This window comes from Colobus angolensis, unplaced genomic scaffold (genome assembly GCF_000951035.1).
Source record: "Colobus angolensis palliatus isolate OR3802 unplaced genomic scaffold, Cang.pa_1.0 Scaffold310, whole genome shotgun sequence".
NCBI lineage: Eukaryota > Metazoa > Chordata > Mammalia > Primates > Cercopithecidae > Colobus > Colobus angolensis.
This window is the reverse complement of record NW_012116378.1, coordinates 172,000-189,925: the sequence shown is the minus strand read 5'-3', so window position 1 is coordinate 189,925 and position 17,926 is coordinate 172,000. Positions and strand designations below refer to the sequence as shown.

Sequence of the window (17,926 nt, the reverse complement as noted above, 5' to 3'; positions counted from 1 at the left end):
GGAGGCTGAGGCAGGAGAATGGCGTGAACCCGGGAGGCGGAACCTGCAGTGAGCCGAGATCGCGCCACTGCACTCCAGCCTGGGCGACTGAGCCAGACTCCGACTCAAAAAAGAAAAAAAAAAAAAGAGGAAATATTAGCCGAATAAGTTATACAGAGTTACCATATGACCCAGCAATTCCACTCTGAGGTATATTCCCCAAAGACTTGAAGACAGGGACTCAAATAGATATTTATACACCAGTGTTCATAGCGGCAGTATTCAGTATAGCCAAAAGGTGGAACCAACCTGAGTGGCCACCAACAGATGAATGGATGAACACAATGCGCTGTATCCACCCAATGGAATGTTATTCAGACTTAAAGAGGGATGAATTACTGATCTATGCAGCAATGTGGATGAACTATGAACGGTTTATGCTAATTGAAAGAGGTCAGACACAAAAGTGCACGTATTTTATGATTCCATTTATACAAAAAGTTCAGAATAGGTAAATCCATAGAGACAAAAAATAGATTCATGCTTGGCAGGGCCTGAGGGGAGAGGAGGATAGGGAGTGCCTGCTTAAGGGATGTGGGGTTTCCTTTTGGTGTCATGAAATGTTCTGAAACTAGATAGAGGTAATACTTGTGCAATATTGTGAATGTACTCGATGCCATTGAATTAATACACTTTAAAATGGTTCCAAGGATAAATTCCATGTTATGTATATTTTACCACAGTTGAAAAGAAACACTGGCTGGGTGCAGTGGCTCACGCCTGTAATCCGAGCACTTTGGGAAGCTGAGGCGGGCGGATCACCTGAGGTCGGGAGTTCAAGACCAGCCTGACCAACATGGAGAAATCCCGTCTCTACTAAAAATACAAAATTAGCCGGGTGTGGTGGTGTATGCCTGTGATCCCAGCTACTCGGGAGGCTGAGGCAGGAGAATTGCTTGAACCCAGGAGGCAGAGGTTGCGGTGACCTGAGATTGTGCCATTGCACTCCAGCCTGGGCAACCAGAGCGAAACTCCGTCTCAAAAAAAAAAAAAAAGAAGAAGAAAAAAGAAAAGAAACACTGGTTGTGTTGTGAAAGTCCTCAGAAATGGGGAGGGGAGCCTGGAGCATCTACCCTCCCTCCCACTGCCCTCTCAGCCCCAGAGACTGCCCCTTCTGTCCTTCATAAGAGCACGCGAGGAGCTCCATTCCTGGTCGCCATCTGAGGATGACACAATGAGTAGGACTAGGACTTTAAAACTAGTGTATAGAGGTTTTATCCTCCATGTACTGCGTCTTAAGTTGGGCTATGTGTGTATTGGTCCCCAGAGCATTTTTTTTCAGCTAAATTGCATAATGACTGTTATTTTAAAAACTGGAATCGGAAAAATCTTAATGTTATATTATGCCTGTGGCATTGTCTTAAAATCAGTTTCACCATTTAAGTCCACTATTCACAGGAAAATCTGAAATGCCTCAGGCTCACCAACAAGCGAGGCCTGCCCACTTTCTCTTCCTGTTGGCAGCTCAACTCCTCCTGAGCCAGTGATTTTTTTTTAAAGAGATGGGGTCTTGCTATGTTGTCCAGGCTGGATTTGAACTCAGGCTCAAGCCATCCTTCCACCTGAGATTCCTGAGTAGCTGGGCCTACAGGCACAATGCCATGCCTGGCACCATTGATGTCTGAGCATTTGCCTTAGATGAGCAGAGGAGCTGGACTCACAGTGTAGAGTCTCCTTAAACCTTGAATGCAATGAAGCCCATCCTGACTAGCCTACATATTAGATGGCTGCATTAACCAGGACTTTTGTCCCCACTATCTGTGCCACAAACTGGGCAAATAGTTCCTAAATAACTTGCTTTAAGTTGTGCCTGTCATGGTTAAAATGATACCCACAAGTACTAACAAATTGAATATCAAATTCTTATCCAGTAGTTTTATCCAGTGGCCAGACCCAGCCACCCCAATTGCAAGGTCTGCCATTAGCACATTTCTCCCTGTGGATTGCTAAGTGCGTGCCCCAGACCATGCCTGGGCTGATCAAGAGAGGCCGGATTCTTGCATCGTCTTGACTGTAGTTGCCTGCTACGTTCCTAAAATACTACTTTAAAGAAGAGATCTCTAGTTGACTGTATGAACATGTTCATTTGTGCCTTTGCCAGGGTCACGTCAATTGCAGACAGGTTGAATGTGGAATTTGCTTTGATCCACAAAGAGAGGAAGAAGGCGAATGAAGTGGACCGGATGGTCCTGGTGGGCGACGTGAAGGACCGCGTGGCCATCCTCGTGGATGACATGGCTGACACATGCGGCACCATCTGCCATGCCGCGGACAAGTACGCAGGGCGGTGGGGAAAGCGTTAGGACTTCTCACTAGGAAAGGGAAACACATCAGCTTTTAGAAATTGGGCTCTATTCTCCTGATTATTGCTGGTCTTGGCAGTGGAGTTTTAGACCAAAGGAGATTCTAGGCCCTTTTATCTTTATACTTCTTTCTCTGGTAGAAAAGAAAGCATGGGCCTTTTCGTTTTCCAGGGTGACCTTGTAGTGTACTTGAAAAAGGGTCAAAGAAGGTGCTTCCCTTTGCCCTGAGCACAAAAGGAAAGATGGTTTTTCGGGCTTCTTCAGTCCCTTGCTTCCTTCCATTTGGCTTTCGTGCCAGCCTTCTCGGCCACATGGGTGTCTGAAGGATTTGTAGACCTGCTGTCCAGTATGGAAACCCCCAGCCACACATGGCCGTGGAGCTCTTGGAATATGGCCAGTCTGACTTGAGATGTGCTGAGAGTGTAAAAAGGCCACTAGGTTTGGAGACTTAATATGAATCAATGAGTATAAATATCTCATTTACATATATGTTTTTATATTGATTACACATCAAAGCAATGATGTTTTGGCTATATTGGTTTAAACTGGTGGCTCTCAAGCAGGAGTGATTTTGCCCCCTGGGAGACATGTGGCAATGTCTAGAGACATTTTTTGTTGTCACGGCTGAGGGGTAGGGTGTTGTTAGTGGGTAGAGGCCAGGGATGCTGTTGAATTTTCTCATAATGCATAGGACAGCCCCCATGACAAAGAATTATCCTGGCTCAAGTGCCAAGCTTGATAGTCCCCGATTTAATGAAATACAAAGTGTTTTGCTCATGCTTGAATGATCCTATCTTAGGTTAATAAATGTGAGTAAAATTTGTTGCATTTTTCTTTTACGGAGCACACTTTTTGCTTTTACCATTCATACTAGGGGAGAGTATTCCAAGAATACTTGCATACCCTTAATTTTTATCTTCTGCTGTTCTACAGGCTGCTGTCAGCTGGAGCCACCAAAGTGTATGCTATCCTTACCCATGGGATCTTCTCTGGACCAGCTATTTCCAGAATAAATAATGCCGCCTTTGAGGCTGTTGTCGTCACAAACACAATTCCGCAAGAGGACAAAATGAAACACTGCACCAAGATTCAGGTAGTGTCTACACCGCAGGCAGCCAAGCAGCCAGGCACCTACTTTAGATCCCTAAAAATAGCATCATGTCTTCTGTGTGTGTGCCTCCTTGATAAGGCACATGCTTGGCAGAGGCAGCAGCATCTCATGATGGCAGAATATAAATCATATTAGATCCCTGAAAAAGGCCGGGACCAGCAGAGGTCAACGTTCACTATTTAGAAATAGAGAGTGAATAAAATCACAATAGAAAAACGGTCAGAAACGGGCTGTGCTAAAGCTAAACTCAGAATTATCATATGACCCAATAATTCCACCCCTAGATATATGCCCCCCAAATTTGGAAACATATTCAAACAGAAACTTGTACAGACATGTTCATAGCAGCACTATTCACAATAACCAAAAGGTAGAACCACCCAATGGCCATCAACAGACAAACAGACGGCCAAAGTGTGGTCTATCGCTACCATGGAATATTATTCAGCCTTTAAAGGGAAAGAAATCCTGACGCATGCTACAGCATGGATGAACCTTGAAAACATCATGCTAAGTGAAAAAAAGCCAGATGCAAAAGGAGGAATATTGTGTTTCTGCTTCTAGGAGGTACCTGAAATTGGAAAATTCATAGAGACAAAGTAGAATGGTGGCTACCAGGGTCTGGGGGTGAGGGGGGCGGTGGGGAGTTATCTATCGTTTAATGACTATATAGTTTTTGTTTGGGACGATAAAAACAGTTTGGAAGTAAATAATGGTGATAGTTACACACGTTAGGAATGTAATTAATGCCAATAAATTATATACTTAAAAATGGTTAAAATGGCAAATTTGATGTTATATATGTAAATTTTAAACTGATAAGAACAGACACTATACTTGATCATAGATAGATAGATAGATAGATACATACATACATACATACATACATACATAGATACACATTCACACAATAAAAAAAAATGGGAGTAGGAGCAGCAGGCTGAGCGGAGGATCTTCAGAGCTTTGCTCCTTCCTTTCCCTGCTGATTAGATGCTCATGGGCCAACAGAGAGCTGATAATCATATAGATAGCAATTGGCCTGAAATAAGTCAAAGGGTTTGAGCCCCATTTTGCCTCTATGTCTCTGTGAACCTTGGCAAGTCTTTTTTTTTTTTTTTTTTTTTTTTGAGACGGAGTCTCGCTCTGTCGCCCAGGCTGGAGTGCAGTGGCCGGATCTCAGCTCACTGCAAGCTCCGCCTCCCGGGTTTACGCCATTCTCCTGCCTCAGCCTCCCGAGTAGCTGGGACTACAGGCGCCACCACCTCGCCCGGCTAGTTTTTTGTATTTTTTAGTAGAGACGGGGTTTCACCGTGTTAGCCAGGATGGTCTCGATCTCCTGACCTCGTGATCCACCTGTCTCGGCCTCCCAAAGTGCTGGGATTACAGGCTTGAGCCACCACGCCCAGCCATGGCAAGTCATTTCATTGCTCCAAAGCCTCATCTCCCATCAGCAGAGCATGGAGGTGCATCACAGTGATCTGCTTCATGATTTCTGATTCCTCAGAGAGAAAAAGCAGTTTGCTTGACACAAAGCAGTAAGTCTGAAAATGGTCAGAATAGCGATGTCATATATTTTCATGCCTGATTAGCAGCAGTTTAGGATGGGAGTTGGCACACTATGGCTCACAAGTGAAATCCAGCCTGTCATCTGATTCTGCAAATTTTTATCAGAGCACAACCATGCCCATTCATAGATGTATTGCCCGTGGCTGCTTTCACGCTACAATGGGGAAGTTGAGTATTTGTGACAGAGACCCTCCAGCTTCCAAAGCCAAAAATGTTAACTATTTGGTCCTCTATAGTTTGCTGATCCCTGAGTTAGAAGATCACAGTTGTGCTTTTAAATGACGCAGTCAGCGCCTTTTCAGAAACAGAAAGAAAAACCTTCCATATAATGATGAAAGTTAATTTAAAATAACAAATGCCCCTGGAAAAGGGTGTCTCTGGTTAACAGTATCCCTGAAAAGCTTTCTGTCTCTGCACTGAAAATCTCCCTTCCAAGATCCCATACGGGTCTGGTTCAACGGGTTGTAATTTGAAGACATACCCCAAAGCTGTCTGTCCTCTCAAAAGTGTGGGAAGTTTTCATAGCAACACATCATGTATGCTACAGAAATTGTTTCTCAGCTTTCCAGCTTTTCAGTTTTTAAAGAACTCTAACTAAGATGTCCTGCTTCCCTTCTCCCTTTGTTTTTCTCGTTGGCATTTAGGTCATTGACATTTCCATGATCTTGGCCGAAGCAATCCGAAGGACACACAATGGGGAATCCGTGTCCTACCTGTTCAGCCATGTCCCGCTATAAATCCAGAATGGGAGGTGCCCAGCAAGCCTACTCTGACTTCTGACTTGTTTTTGTTTTCTGGATGTTTAGCTGTAGGTACTCAGCAATGATAGGTTAATCACTGGCAAAAGCATCAGATCTTTGTATATGCTAAGATTTATTGTTTCCCCTTCTAAAGCTCAAGATCATTTCTTTCCAGTTTTTGGGGAAATGGTGGTGGTTATTTGGTCTTTAAGTGAACTGTCTTAAATGAGAAACGTTTTTGTCATTTTGACTTTTAACGGGTACAGGTGATCTCTTCCTTTAGTTCTTTCAATACTTTGAGGCGACAACTTTCAAGTATATAATTTCATTGTGGAAGTCATAGTTTATATATTTCGAGGTTGCCAAAGGTGACTTCAGATTAAAACCTTCTGTGTAAATATATATGATAATGCCTATGGACATTTGGGTAAAACCCTGTATGGAAATAATTAGCCTTTTACTTTGGAGTGAACCTTGGAAAATTTATAATTATCATACCATGGATTTTGAATTTTTCTTTTTTTTTTTGATAACTCAGTTTCATATAAACCCTCTTGGTTATTGTGCTTAATTTGGACCAAATTTTATTTAGCTTAATATGGACACTGACACATTTTGGGGGGTATACATCAGACATATCAGAGCAGTGTAGTTCTGGATCATTTTTTAAATTACCTCTTCTAAAACATAACTGTCACTTACCTGAAATACTGCATCCTAAAATTCCAAAATTATATTGAGCAATCGCCAAAGCCTAAAGCCAATTGACCTTTAAAGGTAATCATTTCAGCTAACATTAAATTTAAAGCCTAAGAATGTATAGAGCTAGTTTTAAAATAATGATCTCAGATTTTTAAAAAGGATATAGGAACCTGCATTGTCATTCTCTGAATTAAGAACTGATGGTTTCTATCATTATTTAGCCCCACCTTTGTATTTTAAAGTCCTTCAGAATACTTTTATGAACCAATGAGACTGGACTTAGCCACACACAATGGAAATTCAGACCTTGACTATTTGGTGTTTCCAGTTCACAAAGGTGATGAAGACTGTCTTGGGAGCAACTTAATCCCAGAAGTTGTACATTTCTTGCTGCTCCTGACGTGGAAACTTAAGTGAGACCACCAAATACATTGGTCCTCTCCAATTCTACTGAATGGGGGTGGACTTGGCACTTACCTGGCCAAAAACAGGAGCCAGAGAAATATGAATATACCAAAGTTGTTTAGCCTCCAACTTAAATTACGTTAGTCAACTTATAGATATTCATATGATCGCTTTTCTTTTTAGATACTACATCAACTAGATTCAGGAATATATCATTTGCAGTGCTTGTATTGGTTTAAAATATAAGATTTTAAGATCCTCTAACATTGTACTAAAAAATTTCAATAAAATCATTCTGACTGCTTTCATAGTTTGTATTATCATTGTGGAGTAATATTTTTTGACGGAGTGATGTGTTGCAGTACCTGAAAATGTTTGCTACTTTACGATTATAGTCCAGCATACAAAATTACAGAAAAGCCAGAAGTTAATTGATGTCAGCTGTTTTCCATTTTGAAGGTATTTCTTCCTGAAGAACTTACTAGCAATCTCCTTGCCCCCAAAGCATAACAGCTGTGCCACATAAGGTGTCCACGTTGTTAATTCCACATGTTTCCTATAAAATTAAAGATGGTTCAGTGTGTTCACACATCAGAGTAGTGATGTTCAATATCCATCTATTGGAGCAAACCAAGCTTAAATGTAGGCTGCATAAAACTTGTTCTTATTCATTGATTTCAGAAGCACCGAGAAGGATTCCTGTCCCCATAGAACAGCCTGTTCAGTGATACTTCAGACTACTCTCGTGAGTGCAAAGTAAAGCCATAATTACGTGCTCCTGGTGAAGCTCAGCTGTAAAGTATGTGTAACACTAAGAATGGCAACATGTTGTCTTAAAGTCACAGTGAAATATGAAGAATTACAGCCAGGTCCATCTGAGAAAAAAGGTGATCACAGTGTGTATGAGAGAACATGATAGAATGTACTAGAAAGTAGGAAGGAAGTGAAGGAGAAGTGAAAGCCAAAGACACTTCATCAGCTTTACAATTGCACTTAATAATGATGTCACACCTCTTCAGAGACGTTTCATTTCCTATGGCAAGTCCTGTCTAATCCGCTGGCTGAACTACAGGGGACAGGGAAGTAGTAAAGGGAAAGATGGAGTACTAAAGCATGCAGAGGTTGGAATCACGCTGGGGAGACCAGGAAGGGCTCGGTGATCACCATTAGATGGTTTATGTCAGAATTTTCCAGAACCCTATGGTGTGTTCCAATGTGGACTGACGCAGGACAGCAGAGGGTGTTTGGTACATGATGTGTTTGAGCAAAGATGTCCCAGGGAAGAAGAAAGAGAGTTAGAGGCTGAAACACACTCAGCTATCCTGTATCTAAATTGCGTGAAATCAACAAGGTTCCTCCTTCTCACTACCAATATTTATCTTCCTGATTTATCTCCCTGTGCCCCAGGAACACATCCCTCCACCTTTTTTCTGACCCTGCTTTCCAAGATCACATCCTGGGTGGTTTCCTTTATTGCAGTGTTTGAGCTCTATTTCCTATTCTGAAAGCATAATGCCCAGGAACACAGACTTCACCACTTACCAGAGTTTTAAAACCAACAGCAACAACGACCTTGGGTTGGTTACTTAACCTCTATGCCTCAGTGTCCTTACCTGTGAGATGGGGATAATAAATGAGTGTGAAGTTTAGAATTGCTCGGTTTGTACATTAACTTCAGTTTTTAGAGAGAGTCTCCTGAACCACCCCTAGAAAGAATGTAAGGTATGAAGAGGCAAGATTTTCATGCGTTTTCTAGGTGTTAAGCCTAGAGGGGAACACAATGCCCTCCTGCCATTTTAGAAGGGCTACATTGTCTTGGCATGTGACTGCCTCAGTGAAAGGTAGCATTTAGATGACAAATAGTTGCATGTCAAAAACAAAAAAACTTGATTATGCTTAAAGTAGTGGTTCTACCAGCATGTCCGGTGGCAGCTGGTTTTGCCCACCACATTAAAATATTTTTGCCCCAGGGCCAGCACTACCAAGTAGAATATGCATATGCTTTTAAGGCTGTTAACCAGGGTGGCCTTACACCAGTAACTGCCAGAGGAAAAGACTGCTGTAATTATCATACAGAAGAAATACCTGACAAATTACCGCGTTCCAGCACAGTGACTCACTTATTCAAAATAACTGAAAACACTGGCTGTCACTGTGATGACCAGAATGACAGCTAATAGCAGATATCAGGTACAGAGGGCACGCTATGGGGCAGCTAACTGGAAATACAAGTATGGCTGAGATTCCTGTGGACATTCTGCGGAGAAGAATTGCTGATACTGCTCAGAATGCTACAATGAGGTCCCCTGGTTGTTGTATGATTTTCATTGGTATAGATGAAGAACAAGGCCCTCAGGTGTGAAAGTGTGATCCTCCAGGTTACCGCTGTGATTTAAAGCCACTGCAGCAGGAGTTAAACAAACTGAGTCAACCAGCTTCCTTGAAAAAAAAAGTGAAAAAGAAATTTGATTGGACATTTGAACAGACAGTGGAAACTGCAATTACATGCCTGTCTACTGTTTTATCAATTGATTTCAAACCTTCAGAAATAGAAGTTGGAGTAGTGACGGCTGAAAATCCTAAATTCGCGATTCATACAGAAGCAGAGATTGACGCGCTCACATTGTTGTTAGTTTACCAAATCCATGATGCCACTTACCTGTGTGTTTGGTAACATCAAACCATTATGGAGGTCCCTGGACTAAAAAAGGAGCCTCTCCCACTCCTCCTACCACTGAAGTGGTTAAGACTCTCTAAATAAAAACAATGCTTTTGGAATCCCAGCATTTTGGGAGGCCAAGGCAGGTGCATCACCTGAGGTCAGGAGTTCGAGACCAGCCTGGCCAACATAGTGAAACCCCAGTCTATTAAAAATCCAAAAATTAGCCAGGCATAGTGGCGCATGCCTGTAATCCCAGCCACTTGGGAGGCTAAGGCACGAGAATCACTTCAACTCGGGAGGCAGAGGTTGCGGTGAGCCATGATTGTGCCACTGCACTCCAGCCTGGGCAACAGAGCGAGACTGTCTCAAACAACAACAACAACAACTTTCAGCGGGGTGCAGTGGCGCATTCTTGTAATCCCAGCTACCCAGAAGGCTGAGGCAGTAGAATTGCTTGAGCCCAGGAATTTGAGACTGGCCTGGGCAGCATAGAGAAACCCCATCTCTTAAAAACAACAGCAATACTTCCAGTGGGCAGTAGCAACAACAGATAGGAATGAATGCCATGTGGTTATAGAGATAGTAATCAATTGAGGTCATTTACAACAATCTGATTTCGTTGTAGCCCTCATTCACCATCCATCCCATCATAAATACAACCAAAAGTGGTGCCCAATATAAATGGGAAGAACAGTCTTCAGTATCCTAACAGATGAGTTCTGTGGCCAAAAGAAAAGCCAGCTAAATGAATTTTACATTTTAAGAGAGTGATAAAAAAAGAGAATAAGAAAGTGAAAAACATAATGCAGTAGAAAATGCCCTAAATTGGGAGTGTGGTGATCTAGATTCTGGTTCCTGATATGCTGCTAGCAAGCTGGGTGACCTTGGGAATATGTGGACGCCACTCTGAGTATGAGCATCTTTCTGCAAAAATTAGAGGAAAGATGATTGCAGAAGTCCCCAGCAGTTTTAATAGGCGATGCCATTTATTCTAGATGTAGTTGGAATAGTGCTAACTGAAGGCACAGATGGTTGCTCTCCATCGGGTAACCAACTTGTTTTGGTTTGCCTGGGACTTTTCTCAATTTAGCCCTGAAAGACCTATATCTTAGAAAACCCCTCAGTCCTGGGCAAACCAGGACATTTGGTCTCCTGTTCCCTCTTCTAAGGTGGATAGTTCTGCATCCCCAGCACCACCTTGGTAAGGAATCCCACGAGCATGGCTTTGACCTTGTGCTGGTTGCAAAAACAAAAAAGCAGGCTATATGATGAGCCCAACAATGTACAGGGGACCTGTGGCATCACAGGTCTTTTAAAATCTGTTCAATTAACTATAGAAGCTCAAGAGTTGTAGTCACAAAATCAGAGAGAAAAAGCAGGGGCACCTTTAGAAAATACCTTCAAGCCTGGCTTGATCACCAGTCCTTTGGCACAGCTACCTTTAACACCATAAGTGGTCTTCAGAAACCCCAGGGAACAGTCCAGACAGAAGGCAGAGTGCTCTGAAGGGTACCTGATGTACGTTGTCCTTCCACACATTAAGAGATTCTTAACATTTGTGAGGGCATGGCCATCTGTGTCTGAGGACGTATGATTCTCTGATTTTCCCTACACAAGGAGTGCTAAATCTAGTATTTTCTTGCATGGAAACTAGACTGACCATGAATTACGGACACATTTTAAGAACTAAAACTGAACATGTCACTCTTTAAAGTCATCCTAATGATTATTTCTGGGCATATTTTAATGTACATTTACCATAGGATGAGCTCAGTATGTGCCATTGACGTTTACTCACCAAAGGAACCAAGGAGTGACCCTAAATTTCTTTTCTTTTTCTTCCTTTCTTCCCCTCTTTCCTTTCCTTCCTTCCTTCCTTCCTTCCTTCCTTCCTTCCTTCCTTCCTTCCTTCCTTCCTCTTTCTTTCTTCCCTCCATCCTTCCCTCCCTTCCTTCCTTCTTTCTCTCTCTTTCCTTTTTTTTTTGAGACAGAGGGTCTCACTATATTGCTCAGGCTGGTCTTGAACTCATAGCATCAAGCAATCCTCCTGCCTCAGTCTCCAAATAGCTGGAACTACAGGTGTGCACCACCATGTCCGGTGCAACCCTAAATTCCTTTAAGCCTCAGAAAACTCTGTATTTAGGACCAACGCTATGGAACAGTCTTCTCAAGATTCAAAAGAAAGATAGGCAGAGATCCCTCTCCACAGCAATGGTGGTCTGACCTTGCATTAATTTCTGCACCTGAAGGCATTCATAGCATTCAAAGGGCAATTCTTTCTTGAACACTGACCAAGGCTCATTCCTTGTCCTACAATAGTCAGGTTCCTCTGAATCCTCTCCTTGACCAGGCCTATCTTGGGCTTCCCTCTCTGTCATTGTGGAATTTAGTTGGAGCAAGAATCCTGTGAAGTCAGTTTATCGAACAAACTCCTGCCCTTTGTATCTGACCACCCTCGATATCTTATCACCCAGGCTTGCCTTTAGCAAGAATTCTGTTTGAGTTGATCTAGCAAGAATCCCTCCTACCCCTGACGTTTCCTTAGTGGTTTTCCATCCACTGCCCCCAACCCTGTTCGTTGCTTACAAATCCCCACTTGTCCTTGTAGGAGTCAGAGCTGAGATTAATCTCTCTCCCCCACTGTAAGACCCCATTGCAGTCCGTGGTCCCTAAACCTATCACAAAGACCCCCTTGAATGAAGTCTTCCTTAGTGTCTTCAATGAATGTGATGAATAACTTTCTTTTTTAACAATACAAAATTCATAGAAAAAGTCCTTGCATTAAAAAGCACTCTGGGGAAAACCAGTTGGCACAAGAGTGATTTTGGAACAGTCAATAATCCTCCACTGATGTGCATTGGAGCAGCCATAAACACACTTTCAACCCTTGCATTTTGGAGAAGTTTCATTACATGTACATAAATTAGGAACTTTAATACATCGGAGAAATACCACTTGCTTCTCTGTATTTTGACTCATGTGAACATCTTGGCTTAGACATACATCAAACGGAAAATTCATATTTTTAGTCCTTCCACAGACAAAATGAAGGAGTTGATCTTGTTTCTTTCATTCATTCATTCATTCATTCATTCACTCAACAGTTCCTTATGAAGCCTCTATTAGTATACCATAGTGTTAGGATGTGGCTGTCATATAAGTATGAGATAAATAAAAGACATGAATAAGGCTTACATGAATCTAGCCTTCAGAGTTGACACAGGTCGTTTTTTTGTTTTTTTTTTTTTGAGACGGAGTTTCGCTCTTGTTGCCCAGGCTGGAGTGCAACCGCACAATCTTGGCTCACAGCAACCTCTGCCTCCCAGGTTCAAGCAAGTCTCCTGCCTCAGCCTCCCGAGTAGCTGGGATTACAGGCATGTGCCACCACGCCAGGCTAATTTTGTATTTTTAGTAGAAAGGGGGTTTCTCCATGTTGGTCAGGCTGGTCTGGAACTCCCAACCTCAGGTGATCCACATGCCTCAGCCTCCCAAAGTGCTGGGGTTACAGGCATGAGCCGCCACGCCAGGTGACACAGATAGTTTTATGCACAATCATTTGATGTCCGCAACACGGAAGTATGATACCACCATGCTGTAGGCAGGATAATTTATTTGGAGTGTGTGAAACAGTGGGGTGACTAGGAAAAGGCTAGGAATGTGGCCTGCTGGGTTCAATTCTCAGCAGTGATTCCAACACTTTTTCCCCCTCCCCAGATTTTCTGGTATATCAGGCTTTGTTCTTTTAGTATTTGTGTTGGTGTGTTCCTACTCTTTTGGTATTTAAAAAAATTGGAAATCGGAATCATTTATATTTTGAGCCTACAAAGACAGCTATATTCAGCATTAAAATGCAAAAAGAACAAAGGTGCACTTGTTTAAAAAGCATGTGACCCCATATCTTCCAGATTAAAAACTTCCTGCAAGATACTCCATTGTCTGCAAAGCCAATTCTGGTATACTTCTACTGTTGAGGATTTTTTTCCTACATTTATTAGTTTCTCATGTTTCTCTTGTATTTTCCTGAGAGCCAATTTTATCCACAATAAACTTCCCAAAGTCCTTGATGGAGGCATTTCAGAATGGGGACAGGGGAGGGGGAAGGTGAGACAGATGTGAAGAACTGGAGGAGGGTATTGGGGGTGGAGAGATGGGAGGGAGGTTGGACAAACTAGCCCAAGCACCAGCCTTTCCCAGGGGCCAGACACTCCCCAGGGACAGATTCCCTGCTTTCACCTCCCACCATGTTTCAAGGTTGTTCAGCCTCAGCCCGCTTGCCATTTGGGGCTGGCTCATTCTTTCCTGGGGGAGCTGTCCTGTGCATCGTAGGATGCTGAGCCTACGATGCTGAGCAGCATCTCTGACCTCCACCCACTAAATGCCAATAGCAGCCCCCATCCCACATTTGTGACAACCAAAAGATGTGTCCAGACCTTGCCAATGTTCCTTGGGGGCAGAATCACCCCTGCTTGACAACCTGATTTATTTTAACCAAGACTTTCTTCCTCCATCTTCTTTCCTGAAGACTCAGGTCAGAGTTACAGAGGAGATTCATCCTGGCCCCTGGCCCAATCACAACGAAAAAAGCATTTTAGCACAAAGTGGATAAGACAACGGCAATCATACCTCACTTTTAAAAATTCAATGCTAGCATTTTGGTACAAAATGAGGTTTACACCAAAATAATCCCATTATCCTTGCTTTTTTGTTTTTTGGGTCTTTTTTGTTGTTTGTTTTGTTTCATTTCTTTTTTTTTTTTTTTTTTTTTTCAGAGACAAGGTCTCGCTCCATTGCCCAGGCTTGAGTGCAGTGGTGTGTGCAGCACCATGCTTCGCTAATTTTTAAATATTTTTGTAGAGACAGAGTCTCGCTATGTTGACTAGGTTGGTCTTGAACTCCTGGCCTCAAGTGATCCTCCTGCCTTAGTCTCCCAAAGCACTTGGGATTACAGGTGTGAGGCATGGCACCCAGCCACATTATCCTTTTGATGCAGGGCTACAAGCACTGATTCCTACATCTGCCATGACCTGGGCACAAGATTTTGAATCCTTCACTAAATTATTCCCTCAATTTCCTCTAAGAACAATTCAGCCTTAGAATAAGTCACAAGGATTTTGGTTTTTTTAAATCAAGAAATTAATATACTAGGCCTGGTATGATGGCTCATACCTGTAATCCCAGCACTTTGGGAGGCCGAGGCAGGAGGATTGCTTGAGCTCAGAAGTTTGAGACCAGCCTGACTAACATGGTGAAATCCTGTCTCTACAAAAAATACAAAAATTAGCCAGGCATGGTGGCGCAGGCCTCTGGTCCCAGCTACTTGGGGGTTTTGGGGGTAGCATCGCTTGAGCCCAGGAGGTGGATGTTGCAGTGAGCCAAGATCGCGCCACTGCACTCCAGCCTGGATGACAGAGTGAGACCCTGTCTCCAATTAAAAAAAAAAAAAAAAGGAAGAAATTAATATACTAACAGTAACCTTGAAGAAGATGGTTGAAGTGTAGCCTAATTTTAACAGTGACCTCAAGAGAGCACTTTTTTTTTTTTTTTTTTTTGAGATGCAGTCTCGCTCTTGTCACCCAGGCTGGAGTGCAGTAGCACAATCTGGCTCACTGCAACCTCTGTTTCCCGGGTTCAAGTGATTCTCCTGTCTCAGCCTCCAGAGTAGCTGGGATTACAGGTGCCCACCACCATGCCCAGCTAATTTTTTTTTGTACTTTTGTAGAGATGGGGTTTCACCATATTGTCCAGGTTGGTGTCAAACTCCTGACCACAGATAATCTGCTGTCTTGGCCTCCCAAAGTGCTGGGATTACGGATGTGAGCCACCTTGCCCAGTCAAGAGAGGAGATCTTTTGATGAGCCATGCAGGTTTTTGGGTTACCTGGCCCTTCGGTTATTTTTCATCCTGCTGTGAGAAGCCAGAATGAAGAAGAAGCAATATATCCAAGGTAATTTAACATTTAACTCATATATATATATATACTTTAAGTTCTGGGACACATGTGCAGAACGTGCAAGTTTGTTACATAGGTATACACCTGCCATGGTGGTTTGCTGCACCCATCACCCTGTCACCTACGTTAGGTATTTCTCCTAATGCTATCCCTCCCCTAGCCCCTCACACCCCGACAGGCCCCAGTGTGTGATGTTCCTCTCCCTGTGTCCATGTGTTCTCATTGTTCAGCTCCCACTTATGAGTGAGAACATGTGGTGTTTGGCTTTCTGTTCCTGTGTTAGTTTGCTGAGAATGATGGTTTTCAGCTTCATCCATGTCTCTGCAAAGGACAAGAACTCATCCTTTTTTATGGCTGCATAGTATTCTATGGTATATATATGCCACATTTTCTTTATCCAGTCTATCATTGATGGTCATTTGGGTTGGTTCCAAGTCTTTGCTATTGTGAATAGTGCTGCAATAAACATATGTGTGCATGTGTCTTTATAGTAGACTGATTTATAATCCTTTGGGTATATACCCAGTAATGGGATCGCTGGGTCAAATGGTATTTCTGGTTCTAGATCCTTGAGGAATTGCCACGCTGTCTTCCTCAATGGTTGAACTAATTTACACTCCCACCAACAGTGTAAAAGCATTCCTATTTCTCTGCATCCTCTCCAGCATCGGTTGTTTCCTGATTTTTTAATGATAGCCATTCTAACTGGTATGAAATGGTATCTTATTGTGGTTTAATTTGCATTTCTCTAACGACCAGTGATGATGAGCTTTTTTTCATATGTTTGTTGGCCAAATAAATGTCTTCTTTTGAGAAGTCTCTGTTCATATCCTTTGCCCACTTTTTGATGGGTTTTTTTTTTCTTGTAAATTTGTTTAAGTTTGTTGTAGATTCTGGATAATAGCCCTTTGTCAGATGGATAGATTGCAAAAATTTTCTCCCGTTCTGTAGGTTGCCTGCTCACTCTGATGATAGTTTCTTTTGTTGTGCAGAAGCTCTTTAGTTTAATTAGATCATTTGTCAATTTTGGCTTTTGTTGCCATTGCTTTTGGTGTTTTAGTCATGAAGTCTTTGCCCATGCCTATGTCCTGAATGGTATTTGTCAATTTTGGCTTTTGTTGCCATTGCTTTTGGTGTTGTAGTCATGAAGTCTTTGCCCATGCCTGTGTCCTGAATTGTTGGGAGCAAGCCCCCCAAAATCTGGCCATATACTGGCCCCAAAACTTGCCATAAATAAAATCTCTGCAGGACTGTAACATGTCCATAATGGCCCTAATGCCCAAGCTGGAAGGTTGTGGGTTTACGGGAATGAGGGCAAGGAATATCTGGCCTGCTCAGGGCGGAAAACCGCTTAAAGGCATTCTTAAGCCACAAACAAAAGCATGAGCGATCTGTGTCTTAAGGGTGTGTTCTTGCTGCAATTAATTTGGCCCATCTCTTCGTTTCCCATAAGGGATACTTTTAGTTAATTTAATATCTATAGAAACAATGTTAATGACTGGTTTGCTGTTAGTAAATATGTGGGTAAATCTCTGTTTGGGGCTCTAAGCTCTGAAGGCTGTGAGACCCCTGATTCCCCACTTCACACCTCTGTATTTCTGTGTGTGTGTCTTTAATTCCTCTAGCGCCACTGGGTTAGGGTCTCCCCGACCAAGCTGGTCTTGGCACTGAATGGTATTGCCTAGGTTTTCTTCTAGGATTTTTGTGGTTTTAGGTCTTACAGTTAAGTCTTTCATCCATCTCGAGTTCATTTTTGTATAAGTTGTAAGGAAGGGTTACAGTTTCAGTCTTCTGCATGTAGCTAGCCAGTGTTCCCAACACCATTTCTTACATAGAGAATCCTTTCCGCATTGCTTGTTTTTGTCAGGTTCGTCAAAGATCAGATGGTTGTAGATGTGTGGCATTATTTCTGAGACCTCTGTTCTGTTCCATTGGTCTGTATATCTGGTTTGGTACCAGTACCATGCTGTTTCGGTTACTGTAGCCTTGTAATATAGTTTGAAGTCAGGTAGCGTGATGCCTCCAGCTTTGTTCTTTTTGCTTAGGATTTACTTGGCTATATGGTGTATTTTTTGGTTCCATATGAAATTTGAAGTAGTTTTTTTTCTAATTCTGAGAAGAAAGTAAATGGTAGCTTGATGGGGATGTATTGAATCTATAAATTACTTTGGGAAATATGACCATTTTCAGGATATTATTTTTTCCCATCCATGAGCATGGAATCTTTTTCCATTTGTTTGTGTCCTATTTCCTTGAGCAGTGGTTCGTAGTTCTCCTTGAAAAGGTCCTTCACATCCCTTTAAGTTGGATTCCTAGGTATTTTATTCTCTTTGTAGCAATTGTGAATGGGAGTTCACTCATGATTTGGCTCTCTGTTTGTCTATTATTGATGTATAGGAATACTTGTGATTTTTGCACATTGATTTTGCATCCTGAGATTTTGCTGAA

General features: G+C 42.4%; 1 protein-coding gene and 1 pseudogene across 4 annotated transcripts in view; both read left to right on the top strand.

Annotated features, from left to right (window-relative positions):
• PRPS2 (phosphoribosyl pyrophosphate synthetase 2) overlaps positions 1-7,176 on the top strand; it is a 34,085-nt gene extending 26,909 nt beyond the window's left edge. For all 4 annotated transcript variants that reach the window (XM_011950872.1, XM_011950871.1, XM_011950870.1 and 1 more), the window contains 3 exons: positions 2,141-2,314; positions 3,276-3,435; positions 5,664-7,176. In XM_011950872.1, coding sequence (XP_011806262.1) covers positions 2,141-2,314; positions 3,276-3,435; positions 5,664-5,756 — 427 coding nt within the window. In that variant the 3' untranslated portion in view covers positions 5,757-7,176. The remainder of the gene's footprint in view (positions 1-2,140; positions 2,315-3,275; positions 3,436-5,663) is intronic.
• An 899-nt stretch (positions 7,177-8,075) lies between these two features.
• On the top strand, positions 8,076-9,540 carry LOC105518073 (annotated as a pseudogene).
• Positions 9,541-17,926: the final 8,386 nt, after the last annotated feature.